Raw genomic sequence first — 18,517 nt, forward strand, 5'->3', positions numbered from 1 at the left:
CGGACTGCCTGGCCAACTCGGCCTCCTCGGAATCCTCTGGGTTGTCGAGCACGTCGAGGAACCTGAGCACAAGCGGCTCCTGGAAGACCTGGGGCCCCGTGGACATTTCTGTCGTGTCATTCCCATCGGTCGCCTCCAACGGCGCGGAGGAAACTGAAAAATCTGGGTCCTCCATTCTTACCCAGATGCTCACCCTCGCTGCGGGCGGTCGCGGCGCGGTTCCCTTTCTGCGCCGTGGGGTAGGGATGCGGGGAGCCTTCGGGGCTCCCCGCCAGGCCCCGCCCCGCCGCGCCAAGGCCCTCTCCAGCCACGCCCCCACCGCATCCAGCCACGCCCCCTCCCTAGCCACGCCCCCGCCCTTTCCTGCCCTCCTCGCCTAGTTCGATTGCCAAGGGGACGCGCAGCTCCAGAGGTCTCCCGGCGCGCCTCATTGGGCGGAAAGGAGTCACACGCGCCTTGGCGGAGACGAGGGGCGGGTTTGTGGCCTGTTGCTCCCTGTGCCAGGGGCGAGGACTAGGACACTGTCTGCTACCGAGGTCGTGGGCAGAGCATATCAACTTCCAGTCTAGTTACAATGCCGCTCAGCAGACCCATGTCTTTGTTAGGTTTCCGAGGTTCACTGGCACGGGCTCTACATAAGCCTTTGTCCCCAAATCATGGCGAGTAGGGATGCCAACATTGACAATATCTTAAGGCCCTCAATCACTTAAACTGATTTCCATCAATTTCTAGTGAATGCGCAGTAATGGAAGTGGGGGAAGGGTACAATACCAGGGAGGCATTTGGTCCAAGTTTAACATTCAGGAAGAACCTCAATTTAGATTTTTTACTATCTCCACATGAGGCTCTACACACAATCTCGAAGAAATATTAACAGGATTGAAAGAAAAATGCTTTTATTTATAACTTTAATCTTGTGCCCATTATAGACAGGGCACACTGTCTACTTGTGTGCTATAAATGATTTTTATAAATCTTGTAACTGTCTTGTGAACCATAATTTGTGTGGATGGTCAGGTGACTGGGTGGGTAGCTGTGTGGAGCCCTGATGGTGCAGTGGTTAAGAGCTTGGCTGCTAATGAAAAGGTCAGCGATTCAAATTCACCAGCTGCTTCTTGGAAACCCTATGGTGCAGTTCTACTCTGTCCTGTAAGGTCGCTGTCAGTCAGAATTGACTCCATGGCAGTGGGATTGGTTTTCTTTTCTCTCTCTGTCTCTGTGTGTGTGTGTGTGTGTGTGTGTGTGTGTGTGTGTGTGTGTGTGAGCTGTGATATCGTTTGAATACAAAATACCTTGTAACCCTCTTTTGGCAGTCCTCTTTCTTTTATCATTATCTTATCATACAATGACATTAAAAAAGTATAAGTGGCCTGGGCTTCTCCATACCTGAGGAGTGCTTTCAGCTAATGTTCACGATCATGATGCTGTGGTAGGGGAGAATAGAGGTGGTGGAGTTTCAGTGATGCGTTTGTTTTCAAGGGAAGGGATTAGAAGAATTAAGGAATATGTCATCTGTCAAATTACATGGCAAGCATAAGTAAACTTTTTGTACATTACTGGATACTCCTTGGGCATAATTTTTTGCAACAGATGCAAAGAAAATTTAAAAGAGAAACATTTTACTAACAACTTTTTTCAGCATCCTTCACTCTTTTTTTTAATAATTTTTATTGTGCTTTAAGTGAAAGTTTACAAATCAAGTCAGTCTCTCACATATAAACTTATATATACCTTACTACATACTCCATTTACTCTCCCCCAATGAGTCAGCCTACTTCCTCCTTTCAGTCTCTCCTTTCGTGACCATTTTGCCAGTTTCTAACCCCTCTACCCTCCCATTTCCCCTCCAGACAGGAGATGGCAGCATAGTCTCAAGTGTCCACATGGTGCAAGTAGCTCACTCCTCATCAGCATCTCTCTCCAACCCATTGTCCAGTCCAATCCATCTCTGACAAGTTGGCTTCAGGAATGGTTCCTGTCCTGGGCCAGCAGAAGGTTTGGGGACCTTGACCACCAGGGTCCTTCTAGTCTCAGTCAGACCATTAAGTCTGGTCTTTTTATGAGAATTTAGGGTCTGCATCCCACTGTTCTCCTGCTCCCTCAAGTGTTCTCTGTCAGGGCAGTCATCGGTTGTGGCCGGGCACCATCTAGTTCTTCTGGTCTCAGGATGATGTGATCTCTAGTTCATGTAGCCCTTTCTGTCTCTTGGGCTCATAATTACCTTGTGAGCTTGGTGTTCTTCATTCTCCTTTGATCCAGGTGGGTTGAGGCTCATTGATGCATCTTAGACGGCTGCTTGCTAGCGTTTAAGACCCCAGATGCCACACGTCAAAGTGGGATGCAAAATGTTTTCTTAATAGACTTTATTTTGCCAATTGATTTAGATGTCGCCTGAAGCCATAGTCCCCAAACCCCTGGCCCTGCTTTGCTGACCTTCGAAGCATTCAGTTTATTCAGGAAACTTGTTTGTTTTTGGTTTAGTCCAGTTGTGTTGACCTCCCCTGTATTGAGTGTTGTCCTTCCCTTCACCTAAAGTAGGTCTTATCTACTATCTAATCAGTAAATAACCCTCTCCCACCCTCCTCCCCTCCCCCCTCTCCTAACCACAAAAGAATGTGTTCCTCTCAGTTTAAACTATTTCTCAAGATCTTTTAATAGTGGTCTTATATGATATTTGTCCTTTTGCAACTGACTAATTTCACTCAGCATAATGCCTTCCAGGTTCCTCCATGTTATGAAATGTTTCACAGGTTCATCATTGTTCTTTATCGATGTGTAGTATTCCATTGTGTGAATATACCATTATTTATTTATTTACTTATCCATTCATCCGTTGATGGACACCTTGGTATCCTTCACTGTTGGAAACACTTATGGCTATGGCTTTGTTCATGTTTTGGATGTTTATTTTATTCTTATCATGTCTATTTCATATATTTTTTAAAAGTTTTGAAATTCCCATTAAAGTCTCACCTTTTTTTTTTTGTACTTTAGATGAAGATTTACACAACATACTAGTTTCTCATTAAACACTTAGTACACGTACTGTTTTTTGACATTGATTAACAACCCCAGGACCTGTCAACACTCTCCCTTCTCAACCTTGGCTTCCCTATTACCAGCTTTCCTGTTCCTTCCTGCTTCTAGTCCTTGCCCCCTGGGCTGGTGTGCCCCTTTAGTCTCGTTTCATTTTATGGGCCTGTCCACTCTTTGGCTGAAGGGTGAACCTTAGGAGTGACTTCATTACTAAGCTGAAATGGTGTCTGAGGGCCATACTCTCGAGGTTTCTCCAGTCTCTGTCAGGCCAGCAAGTCTGGTCTTTCTTTTTGAGTTAGAATTTTGTTCTACGTTTTCTCCAGCTCTGTCCAGGACCCTCTATTGTGATCCCTGCCAGAGCAGTCAGTGGTGGTAGCCGGGCACTATCTAATTAATTGTACTGGACTCAGCCTGGTGGAGGCCACAGTAGATGGGATCCATTAGGCCTTTGGACTAATCTTTCCCTTGTATCTTTAGTTTTCTCCATTTCTCCTTGCTCCTGAAGGGGTGAGACCAGTGGGGTATCCTAGATGGCCACTTACAGGCTTTTAAGACGCCAGACACTACTCACAAAAGTAGGATGTAGAACATTTTCTTTACAAACTGTTATGCCAATTGAACGAGATGTTCCCTGAGACCATGGTCCCCACAGCCCTCAGCCCACCAATTCGGTCCCCCAGGGAGTTTGGATGTGTCTATGAAGCTTCCATGACCTTGCCTTGTACAAGTTGTGCTGGCTTCTAAAACAGAAACATTTTGAAATGTGAATGTGATCGGGAGTGGAATTAGGAGACAGATGCTTGTATGAGTCAGGAAATCTCCTTCAGACTCACTTTGATATAGACACATGCAGTACCGTATGGAGATTTAAGAAGTATCCCCAAAAAACTTGGATAAAGGAGAAATAAAGCTACCGGCATTACATTTTACATTACCAGTTGCCATTGGATCAATTTTGACTCGTAGCAACTCCATGTGCTTCAGAGTAGAACTGTGCTGCATAGGATTTTCCTGGTGTGACCTTTCAGGAGCAGATCTCTAGGACTTTCTTCCAAGGCACCTCTGGGTGGGTTTCAGCCGCCAATCTTTCAGTTAGTTTGTGCCACCCAGAGACCCCTAAGCTACCTCAGAAAGTTTAAATTCAATATACAATCAAAGAAGAATTATGCAAAGTCACGTTAATGAGGCAGAATGGTCCCTAAGTAAACAAAACTGGCCCACAATTAAATGGAATGCTTTCAATATCCAAAAAATGTGCCAATCCAGGAGGTCTTCTGCCCACAATTGAGAGTACAGAAGTAGAGTCAGAGAGCCTGTGCCCATTTAAGAACTGCAGAGAGTAGAGAAACCTAAGCCAACTGACTGGTTCTCCAAGCCCTGCTACTGAGAAGAACGTGTGGCCTAATGCTCACCAGACAACTTTCTCAAGTTTCTCAGCTTCCCAAGCAGGTCTGCTTACTAGGAAAGATTAGGGTCACACAGAATGAATCCTAATCCATGTCACAGTAATCAACTGACATTCTGCTTTTATACACAAATCTCATGAATCTAATGTCTTTCCTGAGAGAAATTTAGGAATCAACCTTGATTCCTTCTTTCCCTCATCCTCCTACCTCCAATGCATCAGTAATTCCAGAAAGTTTCCAAAGACATATATTTAATCCATTCTTTTCTGGTATCTCCTAACATCATCTCTGTCTAAGCATCATCCTCTCTTACCTGGATTCTGCAATGACCTTCCAACTTGTCCTCCAATTTCTACCTTTGCCCACCTCCAATCACGACACGCCAAACCGCTGAGAATAAACCCCAAGTTTCACGCCATAAGATGCCTTATGATCTTTCTCTCCAGTGTGACTTTTTTTTTAATTCTTTTTTTTTTTTTTTTTTGTACATTAGGTGAAGCTTTACAGAACAAACTAGTTTCTTATCAAACAGATAGTACACACATTGTTCTATGACATTGATTGACAATCTATGTCAACACTCTCCCTTCTCAACCTTGGGTTCCCTATTACCAGCTTTCCTGTCCCCTCCTGCCTTCCAGTCCCTGCCCCAGGGCTGGTGTGCCCCTTTAGTCTTGTTTTGGTCCATGGGCCTGTTCAATCTTTGGCTGAAGGGTGAACCTCAGGAGTGACCTCACTACTAAGCTGAAAGGGTGTCCGGGGCCATACTCCAGTTTCTCCAGTCTCTGTCAGGCCAGTAAGTCTGGTCTTTCTTTTTGAGTTAGAATTTTGTTCTACATTTTTCTCCAGGACCCTCTGTTGTGATCCCTGTCAGAATAGTCAGTGGTGGTAGCCAGGCACCATCTCGTTGTACTGGACTCAGTCTGGTGGAGGCCATGGTAGATGGGGTACATTAGTCTTTGGACTAATCTTTCCCTTGTATTTTTAGCTTTCTTCATTCTTCCTTCTCCTGAAGGGGTGAGACCAGTGGAGTATCTCAGATGGCCACTCACAAGCTTTTAAGGCCCCAGATGCTACTCACCAAAGTAAAATGTAGGACATTTTCTTTATAAATTATGTTACACCTGTTGAGCTAGATATTCCCCCGAGATCATGGTCCCCACAGCCCTCAGTCCAGAGTTTCAGTCCCTCAGGGAGTATGGATGTGTCTCTGGGGCTACCACAACCTTGCCTTTTACAGGTTATTCTGGCTTCCCCAGTATTGTGTACTGTCTTACCCGTCACCAAAGTTTCCACTTATCTATTGTCTATTAAGTATTTTTCCATCCCTACACTTCCCCTCCCTCATAACCAATAAAGATGGTTTCTTTTTGTATGTAAACCTTTCATGAGTATTTACAGTAGTGGTCTCATACAGTATTTGTCCTTTTGTGATTGACTTATTTCACTCAGAATAATGCCCTCCAGATTCATCCATGTTATGAGAAGCTTCACAGATTCATCGTTGTTCATTATCATTGCGTAATACTCCATTGTGTGTCTTGTTTTTTAATCCATTCTGTCACTCTGTGTCTTTTTATGGATGCATTTAAGCCATTTACATTAAGTGTAATTATTGAAAGGTGTGAGTTCATTGCTGTCATTTTGTAGTGCTTTTTTTTTGTGGTGCTAATATTTTCATTGTTCCCCTTACTCTCCTGTGCTGAGTTCCTTTTGTTTGTAAATTTCTTTTGTTTTTATTGAGACTCTATGTTTTTCTTCTTTATTTTTATGAGTAGGTTTGTTAACTTTCTTTGTGGTTACCTTGGAATTTACCCTTATCTTCCTAGGTTTGAACCAGTCTATTATTACTTGGTATCACTTTGCCTTCCTCTCCATTAGAAATTTCTATACCTACACCATTTATTCCCTCTTTTATTGTTCTGATATTGTTGTCATTTACAGATTAACCTCTCTGGTTCCCTGTTGCAATTCTTTTGGTTTTGGATAGTCCTTGAGAGTTTATTTCCTACTTTGGTATCTGACTGGTACAGTCTTGCGTCCTACATTTAGGCTGTGGTCTGATGTTGTTAGTTCTCAGACTGAAGGACTCCCTTTAATAATTCTTGTAGGTTTGGTTTGGTTTTTATATATTTCCTTAATTTCTGTTTATCTTGAAATGTTCTAATTTCACCATCATATTTGAATGAAACTTTGCAGGATATATTATTTGTGGTTGGCAATGTTCTTCTTTCAAGGTTTTATATGTATCATCCCATTGCCTTCTTGCCTGCATTCTTTCTGCCAAATAATCAGAGTTTAGTCTTATTGGTTCTTCTCTGTATGTGACTTTTTGTTTTTCTCGAGCTGCTCGCAGACTTTTTTCTTTGTTTTTGATTTTAGTGAGTGTGATTATGATATGCTTTCGTGTTTTTCTTTTGGGGTCTATCCTATATGGGGTTTTTTGAGCTTCTTGGATGGTCAGCTTTTCATCATTCATGATATTAGGGAAGTTTTCTGTCAGCAATTATTCAATGATCATCTCTGTGTTTTCCATTTTCGCTCCCTGTTCTGGAACTCTGATGACTTGCAAATTTTTGCTTTTGATTCTCAGGGTTTCCTCATTTTTCTTTGTTCTTTTTTCTGGTTTTTCCTCAAGCAGAGTTGTATCCAAGTGTTTGTCTTCAGTTTCACTGATCCTGTCTTCCATCATTTCAAGCCTGCTCCTGAGCCCTTTAATGGCTCTGTCCATTCCTGAAACCTTGTTGTTTACCTTTTGGATTTCTAATTGCTGGTTTTGTGTGATTTCTAGTTGTAATTTATTTTGGCATTTTGTTCCTGTATTATTTTCCTGAATTGTTCCATTTTTTTAATCTGTGTTTTCCATGAATTTGTCTGCCTTTCCCATAAACTTGTCTATTTTTTCCTCATTTTGTCTGATTTTTGCTTCAGTTCTTGGATAGCTCTGAATATTAGAGATTTGAATCCCTTGTCAGGTAGTTTTAGTGTCTTTTCTTCTGCTGGGAAATCATCTGATGTTTTATTTTGGATGCCTACTGGAACCATCCTCTACTGTTTTAAATGTTTTGATATTGTCTGCTGTCTTCAGGGCATTCAGTATTTATTTTCTTCATTTCTTGATCGTAGATTTGTTTGTTTTGTCCTGCTTTTTTGTTTTATTTGGTGTCGTCTGAGCAGGTGGGCTGTGCATTCTTTGTTGTTTGCTTGTCTGTAGTCATGATACTTTTCACCTACTTGTCCAATGGGCAGGGCCAGTCACTCAGATATGGTGCAGGAGGGCAGGTCCAGTTGAAGGGGAAAGGCTGGATGGGTTATTTGTGGCACTTACTACAGCCGACAGGGTGGGCCAGGAATCAGTGCTGGGCAGGTTCCAGTAGGCCAAGCCTGTGCTGCTCAGAGGTGTGATGTTCAGAGCATGGTGCAGGTAGGCAGGAAAGAGGGGGAAGTTGTGATGTATGAAGCTAGTATGGGTATAGGAAAGAGGAGAGAAACAGGAGACAAAAACAAACAAGCAAACAGAGTGCAATGGGGCTTTCTATTGGAGTGGAATGATGAGAACCTGAGAAATGGAGAGAAGTAAAAAGGAAAAAGAGGAAAAAAAAAAGGTAAAAATTTGGGGAAAAAAAGGAAGAAAAAAGCCCCCAGGGGTCCCACCAGTGAGGCCACAAAGACCGGGGAAGTTGCTCCCAGGCTGTGCAGTATAGCCTGGCTAGAGGAGGGTATAGATGTCACACAGTACTGGGTATTCAAGAGACAGGAAAAGAAAGCAAGTACTGACAGACTAGAACTGAGAAATGAAGAAAGACAGAAGGGGAAAAGAGAGAAGAAAAAAAGAAAAGAAAAAAGAGAAATGCCCCCAGGGATCCCACAACATGGCTGTGCAGGTTGGGGGAGTGTCTCCTAGGCCATGCAGTGCAGCCCGGCTAGAAGGGGCTCCCAAGGGGGAAAAGAGAAAGAAAACAAACATACAAATGAAACAAAACAGAGCAAAAAAAAAAAAGCCCCAAGGATCCCACCAGCTGTGGTGTCCAGGGTGGGGGAGTGGATTCCCAGTTGAACACGGCTTCACAGCCTTCAAGAAGAAGCAAAGATGGCACACAGAGCCAGGTTGTGGGAAGCATGGATAAAACCAAAAGAGACAGAAAGAAGCAACAGCTCAGGGACCCGGCCAGTGTGGACGGGGTGAATCCAAGTGGCCCAGGGCAGAAGCAGTTGCCTCCTGGCCAAGAGACTGCAGCTAGCAGGAAGCAGAGGACAGCGAAGGGGGAGGGGAAAAAGGGTGGGTGTTAGGAAAGCGTATATCACTCGTTGCTGGGTGCTCTGTCTCCTGCTGGGAACTTCATGAAGCTGCTTTCCCCTACTCCCTGTATGCCAATCTGCAATGTGGGTGGGGGGAATCCAAGCCACAGGGAGGCCACACTTCCCGGCCTGCCAAGCCACCACAACCAGACAGGAAGCTCAGAGGTAGAGCAGTAGGGAGAGGATTGGGGGGATGCGAAAACGTGTATCGCTGGTTACCAGGTGCTCTGTCTCCTGCTCGGAGCTCTGTGAAGCTGCTTTCCCGTGCTCCCTGCCAGCCAATCTCCGACAGGAGTCCAAGACAGCAAATCTGTGCCGCATTAAGGAACCTCGGCACCTATCTTTCCTCACTCTCAGTCCTCTGTCAGTTTCTTATTCCATTCAGTATTTGGTTGAGTTCTTTATCTCTTCATTTGACACTTCGGGTTCCAGGAATGATGTTTGTCTCTGTTGTAGTTTTTCAGGTCTTTACTATGGAGCAATGGCGTGGTGCTTCTATCTATGGTGCCATGTTGGCCAGAAGTCTCTCCAGTGCACCTTTAGTCTGCTCTACCCTCTCTACATTCCCCCTTCTCTGTTCTTCTCCAACATGTCAAACTCTTCCCCATTTCAGGCTCTTCCTATACCTGTTCCCACTGTCTGTAGCCCTCTTCTTCCACTCTTTACATACTGGCTCTTTTGTATCCTTTAGGACTGGGCTTAAATACCACTTACTCAGAGAAGTATTGCCAGCCCACATTAATTAAAGAATGTTACCATTATTTTCTATCTTGGTTTGTTGCTTCACCACAATTTTTGATTATTTCATAATTATGTTTGCTCATTTTAGTGTATGTCACCCCAGCTATACCGTAATCTTCTTAAAGAAAGGAACCCTCTCTGATCTGGTCACTGGTGCGTTCCCAGAGCCAAGCACAGTGAATGGCTGTGATGGCTGTCAACGTTTTTATTTTCCTGCCCAGTATCCCTTCTCTTTTCTTCTTAAAGAAGAACCCTTCCCTTCTATGGGGAACTAATTCCATGTGGTTTGAGGAGGCTAATTTTACCCACCCTCCACGGGTCTGGGCACTCTGGCACGGCGATTATTTCAGGGATGAACATGTGACCCCAGCAGAGTCAACTTGTGTCCCTCCATGAGATTCGCTGCGTGGCTGCTGAGAGAGGACCCATTTTACTCTGGGATCTTAAACTGTAAGAATGTTAAAGCTTGGTGCTGACAGCAGCCATCTTACTACCTTGTAGAAGGAATATAAGAATGAAGCCAAGCAGAGGTTAGTCAAGAGATAGACAGCCTCTTTACCTTTGGACCTCTTGCCCAGATTTTTCAGTATGATGAGCCAAAAAGAAGTATCCTCTTTTTTAGGGACACAAATTTGAGTTCAGTTTCTGTCATTTTCAACTGAAAGAGTTCTGACACATGATTGGCACTCAATAAATATTTATTGAATGAATAAATGAAGAGGTGGATCCATTTTTAGTGTGCTAACCAAGCCTGTAGTTATTGATCCTAGAAGGCTGGCAACAGATCCCAGATTGTGGTAAATTCTCTAAGGTGACAAATGCCACTCTGTGTGGCCTACTGGGAAGACTGCCAGCCGAGCAGTCTTTGACAACATTCTAACCTGTCTTGGCTGAGTGCCATTTCTGTTAGAAATTCCTGTAACATATACCTCATCAGACTGAAACAGTATCATGGATTGAAGTGTATCTCCCAAAAATGTGTGTCAACTTGGCTAGGCCATGATTCCCAGTATTGTATAACTGTCTACCATTTTGTCATCTGATGTGATTTTCCTATGTTTTTTAAATCTTGCCTCTGTGATGTTAATGAGGCAGGATTAGAGGCAGTTATGTTAATGAGGCAGGACTCAATTTACAAGATTAGGTTGTGTCTTAATCTCTTTTAAGATATAAAAGAGAGAAGCAAGCAGAGAGACATGGGGACCTCATACCACCAAGAAACAAGAGCCAGGAGAAGAGCTCATCTTTGAACCTGGGGTCCCTCTGCTGAGAAGTTCCTCAACTGGGGAAGATTGATGACAAGGACTTTCCCGCAGAGCTAACAGAGATAGAAAGCCTTCCCCTGGAGCTGGCAACCTGAATTTGGACTTCTAACCTACTAAACTGTGAGAGAATAAATTTTTGTTTGTTAAAGCCATACACTTGTGGTATTTCTGTTATAGCAGCACTGCACTACTAAGAGAGAGAGCATATAAAGTATAGGGTCCCTGTTTCATTCATCCCTAACAAGAAGCAGTGACAGGCACACTGGCACTCAGTAATTGTTTGACTGAAGGAAAAACTCCAACCACAACACTTGTTGACAAAATGCATAATCTGAAATCAGAATGTAAGAAAAAGAAGGCTGAACAAGGAAGAATAAGTACTGCTTTCCCCATCCTGGAAGCTTTTGGCATCGGCTTTGAATTAGGCATCCAGGTAGAGAGGTCACATGGAATCAGAGCTTAGGACCGGAAATAGTCTGCATCTGAACTGATCTTTTTACAGACAAAAGACTGAGACACAGGACGATTAAGTGTCCACTGGGGCAGTTAATGGCAGTGCTTGGGGCAGAGGCTGAAATCCAAGGTTTATGACAATTCTGAATCATTGTGTGATTCAGCCTTCACAGACCAGACAGAAGAGGGTCTGACACTGGACACCCAAGCACCTGTTGTGATCTGATAACTTTAAATATTATCCTGCAGCACTGACTGTGAAAAAGCTAGAGACCTTCAAGGTATATGGTCCAGTGCCTCCTCTCAGAGGACAGGCATCATTCTGCACATGAATGCCTAAGGCCTAAGTTCAATTACACTCCCTTTTAAACTACAACTAAAGAAAGAAGGCTATGTGCTAACATTAGGAAGGGCTGACAGTCTTCATCACATTTTGGTTCTTTACTTTGTCACGGATTCTAAATTTAACCTGGGAAAGCTTTAGAGAAAAAAAAAAAACTTCCAAGTCTTTATTTTCTTTAATCAAGACAAAGCACTGAGGTTAAAAGTTGAGTTTACATTGTCTCTGTAGGTAAACACAGAGTCCTTGGTGCAAACAGTCAAAGCCATCTGGTTGCTAACTAAAAGGTTGGAAGTTTCAAGTCCATCCAGAGGCACCTTGAAAGAAACATCTGGCAATCTACTTCCAAAAAATGGGCCATTAGAAACCCTAAGGAGCCGGGGCCAAGATGGCTGACTAGGTAGAAGCTACCTTGGATCCCTCTTGCAACAAAGGCTCGGAAAAACAAGTGAATCGATCACATACATGACAATCTACGAACCCTGACCATCAAACACAAATCTAAAGAGTTGACCTGAGTGACAGAGACCGAGAGTGAACAGCAACGGGGAAGCAGCGACTGTTTTTGGAGCCTGGAGCCAGGGTCCCAGTCAGGAAACCTTGGCGCCGGGCTTTGGACTGGGCGCAGGGGAGCTGAGCATGGCATCCTGTGACGGTGCAAACACGGGATGCAGCCCTGGCCCCCAGAACTGACCTCGGGGGAAGTCCAGCCAATGCACGCAGGCAGCGCGGCGACACAACTGACAGGAGGAGAAGTCACCGGGAGGCAGTGACTGGTTTTAGAGCCGGGAGTGTGGCATCCCAGCCAGGGAACCTTGGTGCTGAGCTTTGGACTGGGAGCGGAGGAACTAACCGCAGCTTCTGAGACAGCGCAAGCAGAGGACTCAGGCCTGACCCTTGGCGGCAACCTCTACCCAGCCAGCACACACAGTGGACGCGCCCCTCGGGAATCTCAGATAAAACAGTCATCCCAAGCAAGATAAGTAACTTTGTCTATATTCCGGGGTGCTACTCTCTTCTGTTTATCTGAACCCTCCCCTCCCCTTCCCAGGCAGCTTCATTAACATTGGAATTACCTGAGCCAGAGAGTGAACTGTGCTGCCATTTTCCTTTCTTTCTTTTTTTTTTTGGTCTTTTCCTAACCCATTCTCCTGGCCTGAGAGAAGCAGCTACAAAAAACCCAGGGACCAAAAATCCTTTCCTAAATGGACTAAAAACACAGAACCAGCTCCAGCCAAGAATATGTGATCCACAGTCTTGGGGTTTCATCCCTACAGGAAACAAGGTGGCTATTATAATGCAAAGGCATTTCTGATAGGGATCTGACTGTAGTTGTTTTAGCGGATTACTGGAAAGACAAGTTTCCCAGGTCTGATATCTCTGCTTATTCAACAGAGCCCTCACTGACACACAACAGGGACCTGAAGGCTGAAGCTCCACCCAGACCACCTAGCCTCCTGCCTTAGGGGTCTTAGGAGGGTGACACCTACCAATCTGTAGAGGTACTTGCATTGGGGGCCTAAGGTACAGCTGCAGAGCCCACCCACCAAAGTGCTTTAGGAATAGAGACACACCTACCTCACTGGCACTTGGGGGAAGCCTGTCAGCATCCTGCCCCCCCGGAGTGTGAACCCCAGCTGCTACTAGAATATGGTGCACACAACTATCACCAGTACTTCTCTAGGTGGATAGGTGACAGTCTGCACCACACACTTGATGATCCAAAATCAGATTCTACTCAAGAATAGTGAATGGACTCTTAGGCTTATATACCTGGTAACAGCCCAAACCAGCTGGTAATAGGACATAAGTGACTCAAGGGCTACAATAATCAAGACAGCACAATCTAGTAGCCCATTTACACATATTGAAAGAAAACAAAACAAGATAAGACTTAGTGAGCAAATATAGAATAAATCACTAGAACATCTTAGTGATGGCTCAGAGACAGTAGTCGACAACAAACCACATAAAGAAGCAGACCATGATTGCTTCTACAACTCCCCAAATTAAAGAATCAAAATCTTTCCCAAATGAAGATACAATCCTGGAATTGCCAGATGCAGAATATAAAAAACTAATTTACAGAATGCTTCAAGACATTAGGGATGACCTCAGAAATGATATAAGGCAATCTACAGAAAAAGCCAAGGAACACACTGATAAAGCAGTTGAAGGACTCAAAAAGATTATTCAAGAACATAGTGGAAAAATTAATAAGTTGCAAGAATCCATAGAGAGACAGCATTCAGAAATCCAAAAGATTAACAATAAAATTACAGAATTAAACAATGCAATATGAAGTCAGAGGAGCAGAATCAAGCAATTGGAAAGCAGAGTGGGAGATCTGGAGGACCAGGGAATTGACACCAATATAGCTGAAAAAAAATCAGATAAAAGAATTAAAAAAAATGAAGAAACCCTAAGAATCATTTGGGACTCTATCAAGAATAACAACTTGCGTGTGATTGGAGTGCCAGAACAAGGAGGGATAACAGAAAACACGGAGAGAATAGCTGAAGATCTGTTGGCAGAAAACTTCCCTGACATCATGAAAGACGAAAGGATATCTATCCAAGATGCTCATTGAACCCCATTTAAGATTGATCCAAAAAGAAAAACACCAAGACATATTATCATCAAACTTGCTAAAACCAAAGATAAAGAGAAAATTTTAAAAGCAGCCAGGGATAAAAGAAAGGTCTCCTACAAAGGAGAATCAAGAAGAATAAGTTCAGACTACTCAGCAGAAACCATGCAGTCAAGAAGGCAATGGGATGACATATATAGAGCACTGAAGGAGAAAAACTGCCAGCCAAGGATCGTATATCCAGCAAAACTCTCTCTCAAATATGAAGGCGAAATTAAAACATTTACAGATAAACACAAGCTTAGAGAATTTGCAAAAACCAAACCAAAGCTACAAGAAATACTAAAGGAAATTGTTTAGTCAGAAAACCAATAATATCAGATACCAGCACAACAAAAGTCACAGAACAGAGCATCCTGATATCAACTCATATAGGGAAATCACAAAAACAAATTAAGATTAATTTTAAAAAGAAAAAAATGCTCAAAACAGGGAATCATTGAAGTCAATATGTAAAAGATCACAATAATCAAAAAGAGGGACTAAATACAGGTGGCACAGAACCGCCATATGGAGAGGGATACAAGGCGATATAGGACAATACAAGTTAGGTTTTTACTTAGAAAAATAGGGGTAAATATTAAGGTAACCACAAAGAGGTCTAACAACTCCATAACTCAAAATAAAAACCAAGAAAAACATAACGACCCAGCAAACATAAAGTCAAATACTAGGAAAATGAGGAACACACAATTTACAAAGAAAAACGTCTCAGCACAAAAAAGTAGAAAAATGAAATTGTCAACAACACACATAAAAAGGCATCAAAATGACAGCACTAAACACATACTTATCTATAATTATGCTGAATGTAAATGGACTAAATGCACCAATAAAGAGACAGAGAGTCTCAGACTGGATAAAGAAACACGATCCGTCTATATACTGCCTACAAGAGACACAGCTTAGACTTAGAGACACAAACAAACTAAAACTCAAAGGATGGGAAAAAATATATCAAGCAAACTACAAGCAAAAAAGAAGAGGAGTAGCAATATTAATTTCTGACAAAATAGACTTTAAAGTTAAATCTACCACAAAGGATAAAGAAGGACACTATACAATCATTAAAGGGACAATTGACCAGGAAGATATAACCATATTAAATATTTATGCACCCAATGACAGGGCTGCAAGATACATAAAACAAACTTTAACAGAACTGAAAAGTGAGATAGACACCTCCACAATTATAGTAGGAGACTTCAACACACCACTTTCAGAGAAGGACAGGACATCCAGTAAGAAGCTCAATAGAGACATGGAAGACCTAATTGCTACAATCAACCAACTTGACCTCATTGACTTATACAGAACACTCCACCCAACTGCTGCAAAGTATACTTTTTTTCTAGCGCACATGGAACATTCTCCAGAATAGACCACATATTAGGTCATAAAACAAACCTCTGCAGAATCCAAAACATTGAAATATTACAAAGCATCTTCTCAGACCATAAGGCCATAAAAGTGGAAATCAGTAACAGAAAAATTAGGGAAAAGAAATCAAATTACTTGGAAACTGAACAATACCCTGCTCAAAAAAGAGTGGGTTATAGAAGACATTAAGGAGGGAATAAAAAAATTCACAGAATGCAACGAGAATGAAAACACTTCCTAGCAAAACCTCTGGGACACAGCAAAAGCAGCACTCAGTGGTCAATTTATATCAATAAATGCACACATACAAAAAGAAGAAAGAGCCAAAATCAGAGAACTGTCCCTACAACTTGAACAAATAGAAAGTGAGCAACAAAAGAATCCATCAGGCACCAGAAGAAAACAAATAAAAATTAGAACTGAACTAAATGAATTAGAGAACAGAAAAACAATTGAAAAATTAACAAAGCCAAAAGCTGATTCTTTGAAAAAATTAACAAAATTGATAAACCATTGGCCAGACTGACGAAAGAAATACAGGAAAGGAAACAAATAACCCCAATAAGAAACGAGATGGGCCACATCACAACAGACGCAACTGAAATTAAAAGAATCATATCAGATTATTACAAAAAATTGTACTCTAACAAATTTGCAAACCTTGAAGAAATGGATGAATTCCTAGAAAAACACTACCTACCTAAACTAACACAATCAGAAGTAGAACAACTAAATGGACCCATAACAAAAAAAGAGATTGAAACAGTAATCAAAAAACTCCCAACAAAAAAAAGCCCTGGCCCGGACGGCTTTACTGCAGAGTTCTACCAAACTTTCAGAGAAGAGTTAACACCACTACTACTAAAGGTATTCCAAAGCATAGAAAATGACGGAATACTACCTAACTCATTTTATGAAGCCACCATATCCCTGATACCAAAACCAGGTAAAGACATCACAAAAAAAGAAAATTGCAGACCTATATCCCTCATGAACATAGATGCAAAAATCCTCAACAAAATTCTAGCTAATAGAATTCAACAAAAAAAATAATCCACCACGACCAAGTGGGATTTATACCAGGTATGCAAGGCTGATTTAATATTAGAAAAACCATTAATGTAATCCACCATATAAATAAAACAAAAGACAAAAACCACATGATCTTATCAATTGACGCAGAAAAGGCATTTGACAAAGTCCAACACCCATTCATGATAAAAACTCTCAGCAAAATAGGAATTGAAGGAAAATTCCTCAACATAATAAAGGGCATCTATACAAAGCCAACAGCCAACATCACTCTAAATGGAGAGAGTCCGAAAGCATTTCCCTTGAGAACAGGAACCAGACAAGGATGCCCTTTATCACTGCTCTTATTCCACATTGTGCTAGAGGTCCTAGCCAGAGCAATTCGGCTAGACAAAGAAATAAAGGGCATCTGGATTGGCAAGGAGGAAGTAAAATTATCTCTATTTGCAGATGACATGATCTTATACACAGAAAACCCTAAGGAATCCTCCAGAAAACTACTGAAACTCATAGAAGAGTTTGGCAGAGTCTCAGGTAATAAGATAAACATACAAAAAATCACTTGGATTCCTCTACATCAACAAAAAGAACATCGAAGAGGAAATCACCAAATCCATACCATTCACAGTAGCCCCCCAGAAGATAAAATACTTAGGAATAAATCTTACCAAAGATGTAAAAGACCTATACAAAGAAAACTACAAAGTACTACTGCAAGAAACTAAAAAGGATCTACTTAAGTGGAGAAACATACCTTGCTCATGGATAGGAAGACTTAACAGAGTAAAAATGTCTATTCTACCAAAAGCCATCTATACATACAATGCACTTCCAATCCAAATTCCAATGACATTTTTTAATGTGATGGAGAAACAAATCACCAACTTCATATGGAAGGGAAAGAAGCCTCGGATAAGTAAAGCATTACTGAAAAAGAAGAAAGTGGGAGGCCTCACTCTACCTGATTTTAGAACCTATTATACAGCCACAGTAGTCAAAACAGCCTTGTACTGGTACAACAACAGGCACATAGACCAATGGAACAGAATTGAGAACCCAGATAGAAATCCATCCACATATGAGCAGCTGGTATTTGACAAAGGCCCAGTGTCTGTTAAATGGGGAAAAGATAGTCTTTTTAACAAATGGTGCTGGCATAACTGGATATCCATTTTAAAAAAAAATGAAACAGGACCCATACCTCACACCATGCACAAAAACTAACTCCAAGTGGGTCAAAGACCTAAACATAAAGACTAAAATGATAAAGATCATGGAAGAAAAATAAGGACGTTAGGACCCCTAATACAAGGCATAAACAGAATACAAAACATTACCAAAAATGACAAAGAGAAACCAGATAACTGGGAGCTCCTAAAAATCAAACACCTATGTTCATCTAAAGACTTCACCAAAAGAGTAAAAAGACCACCTACAGATTGGGAAAGAATTTTCAGCTATGATCTCTCCGACCAGCGCCTGATCTCTAAAATCTACACGATTCTGTTAAAACTCAACCACAAAAAGACAAAGCACCCAATCAAAAAGTGGGCAAAGGATATGAACACGCACTTCACTAAAGAAGATATTCAGGCAGGTAACAGATACATGAGAAAATGCTCTCGATCATTAGCCATTAGAGAAATGCAAATTAAACTACGATGAAATTCCATCTCACTCCAACAAGGCTGGCATTAATCCAAAAAACACAAATTAATAAATGTTGGAGAGGCTGTGGAGAGATTGGAACTCTTATACACTGCTGGTGGGATTGTAAAATGGTACAACCACTTTGGAAATCTATCTGGCTTTTTCTTAAAAAGTTAGAAATAGAACTACCACACAACCCCAGGAATCCCACTCCTCGGAATATACCCTAGAGAAATAAGAGCCTTCACACGAACAGATACATGCA

The 18,517-nt window shown here is 42.0% G+C and overlaps 1 protein-coding gene across 1 annotated transcript in view; it reads right to left on the reverse strand.

The window, feature by feature from the left end:
* The window catches only part of THEGL (theg spermatid protein like), an 80,585-nt gene extending 80,410 nt beyond the window's left edge, over nt 1–175 (reverse strand). Inside the window, exon 1 of the mRNA XM_049885302.1 lies at nt 53–175. Coding sequence (XP_049741259.1) covers nt 53–175 — 123 coding nt within the window. The remainder of the gene's footprint in view (nt 1–52) is intronic.
* Nucleotides 176–18,517: the final 18,342 nt, after the last annotated feature.

Source organism: Elephas maximus, chromosome 5, assembly GCF_024166365.1.
Source record: "Elephas maximus indicus isolate mEleMax1 chromosome 5, mEleMax1 primary haplotype, whole genome shotgun sequence".
Taxonomy (NCBI): domain Eukaryota; kingdom Metazoa; phylum Chordata; class Mammalia; order Proboscidea; family Elephantidae; genus Elephas; species Elephas maximus.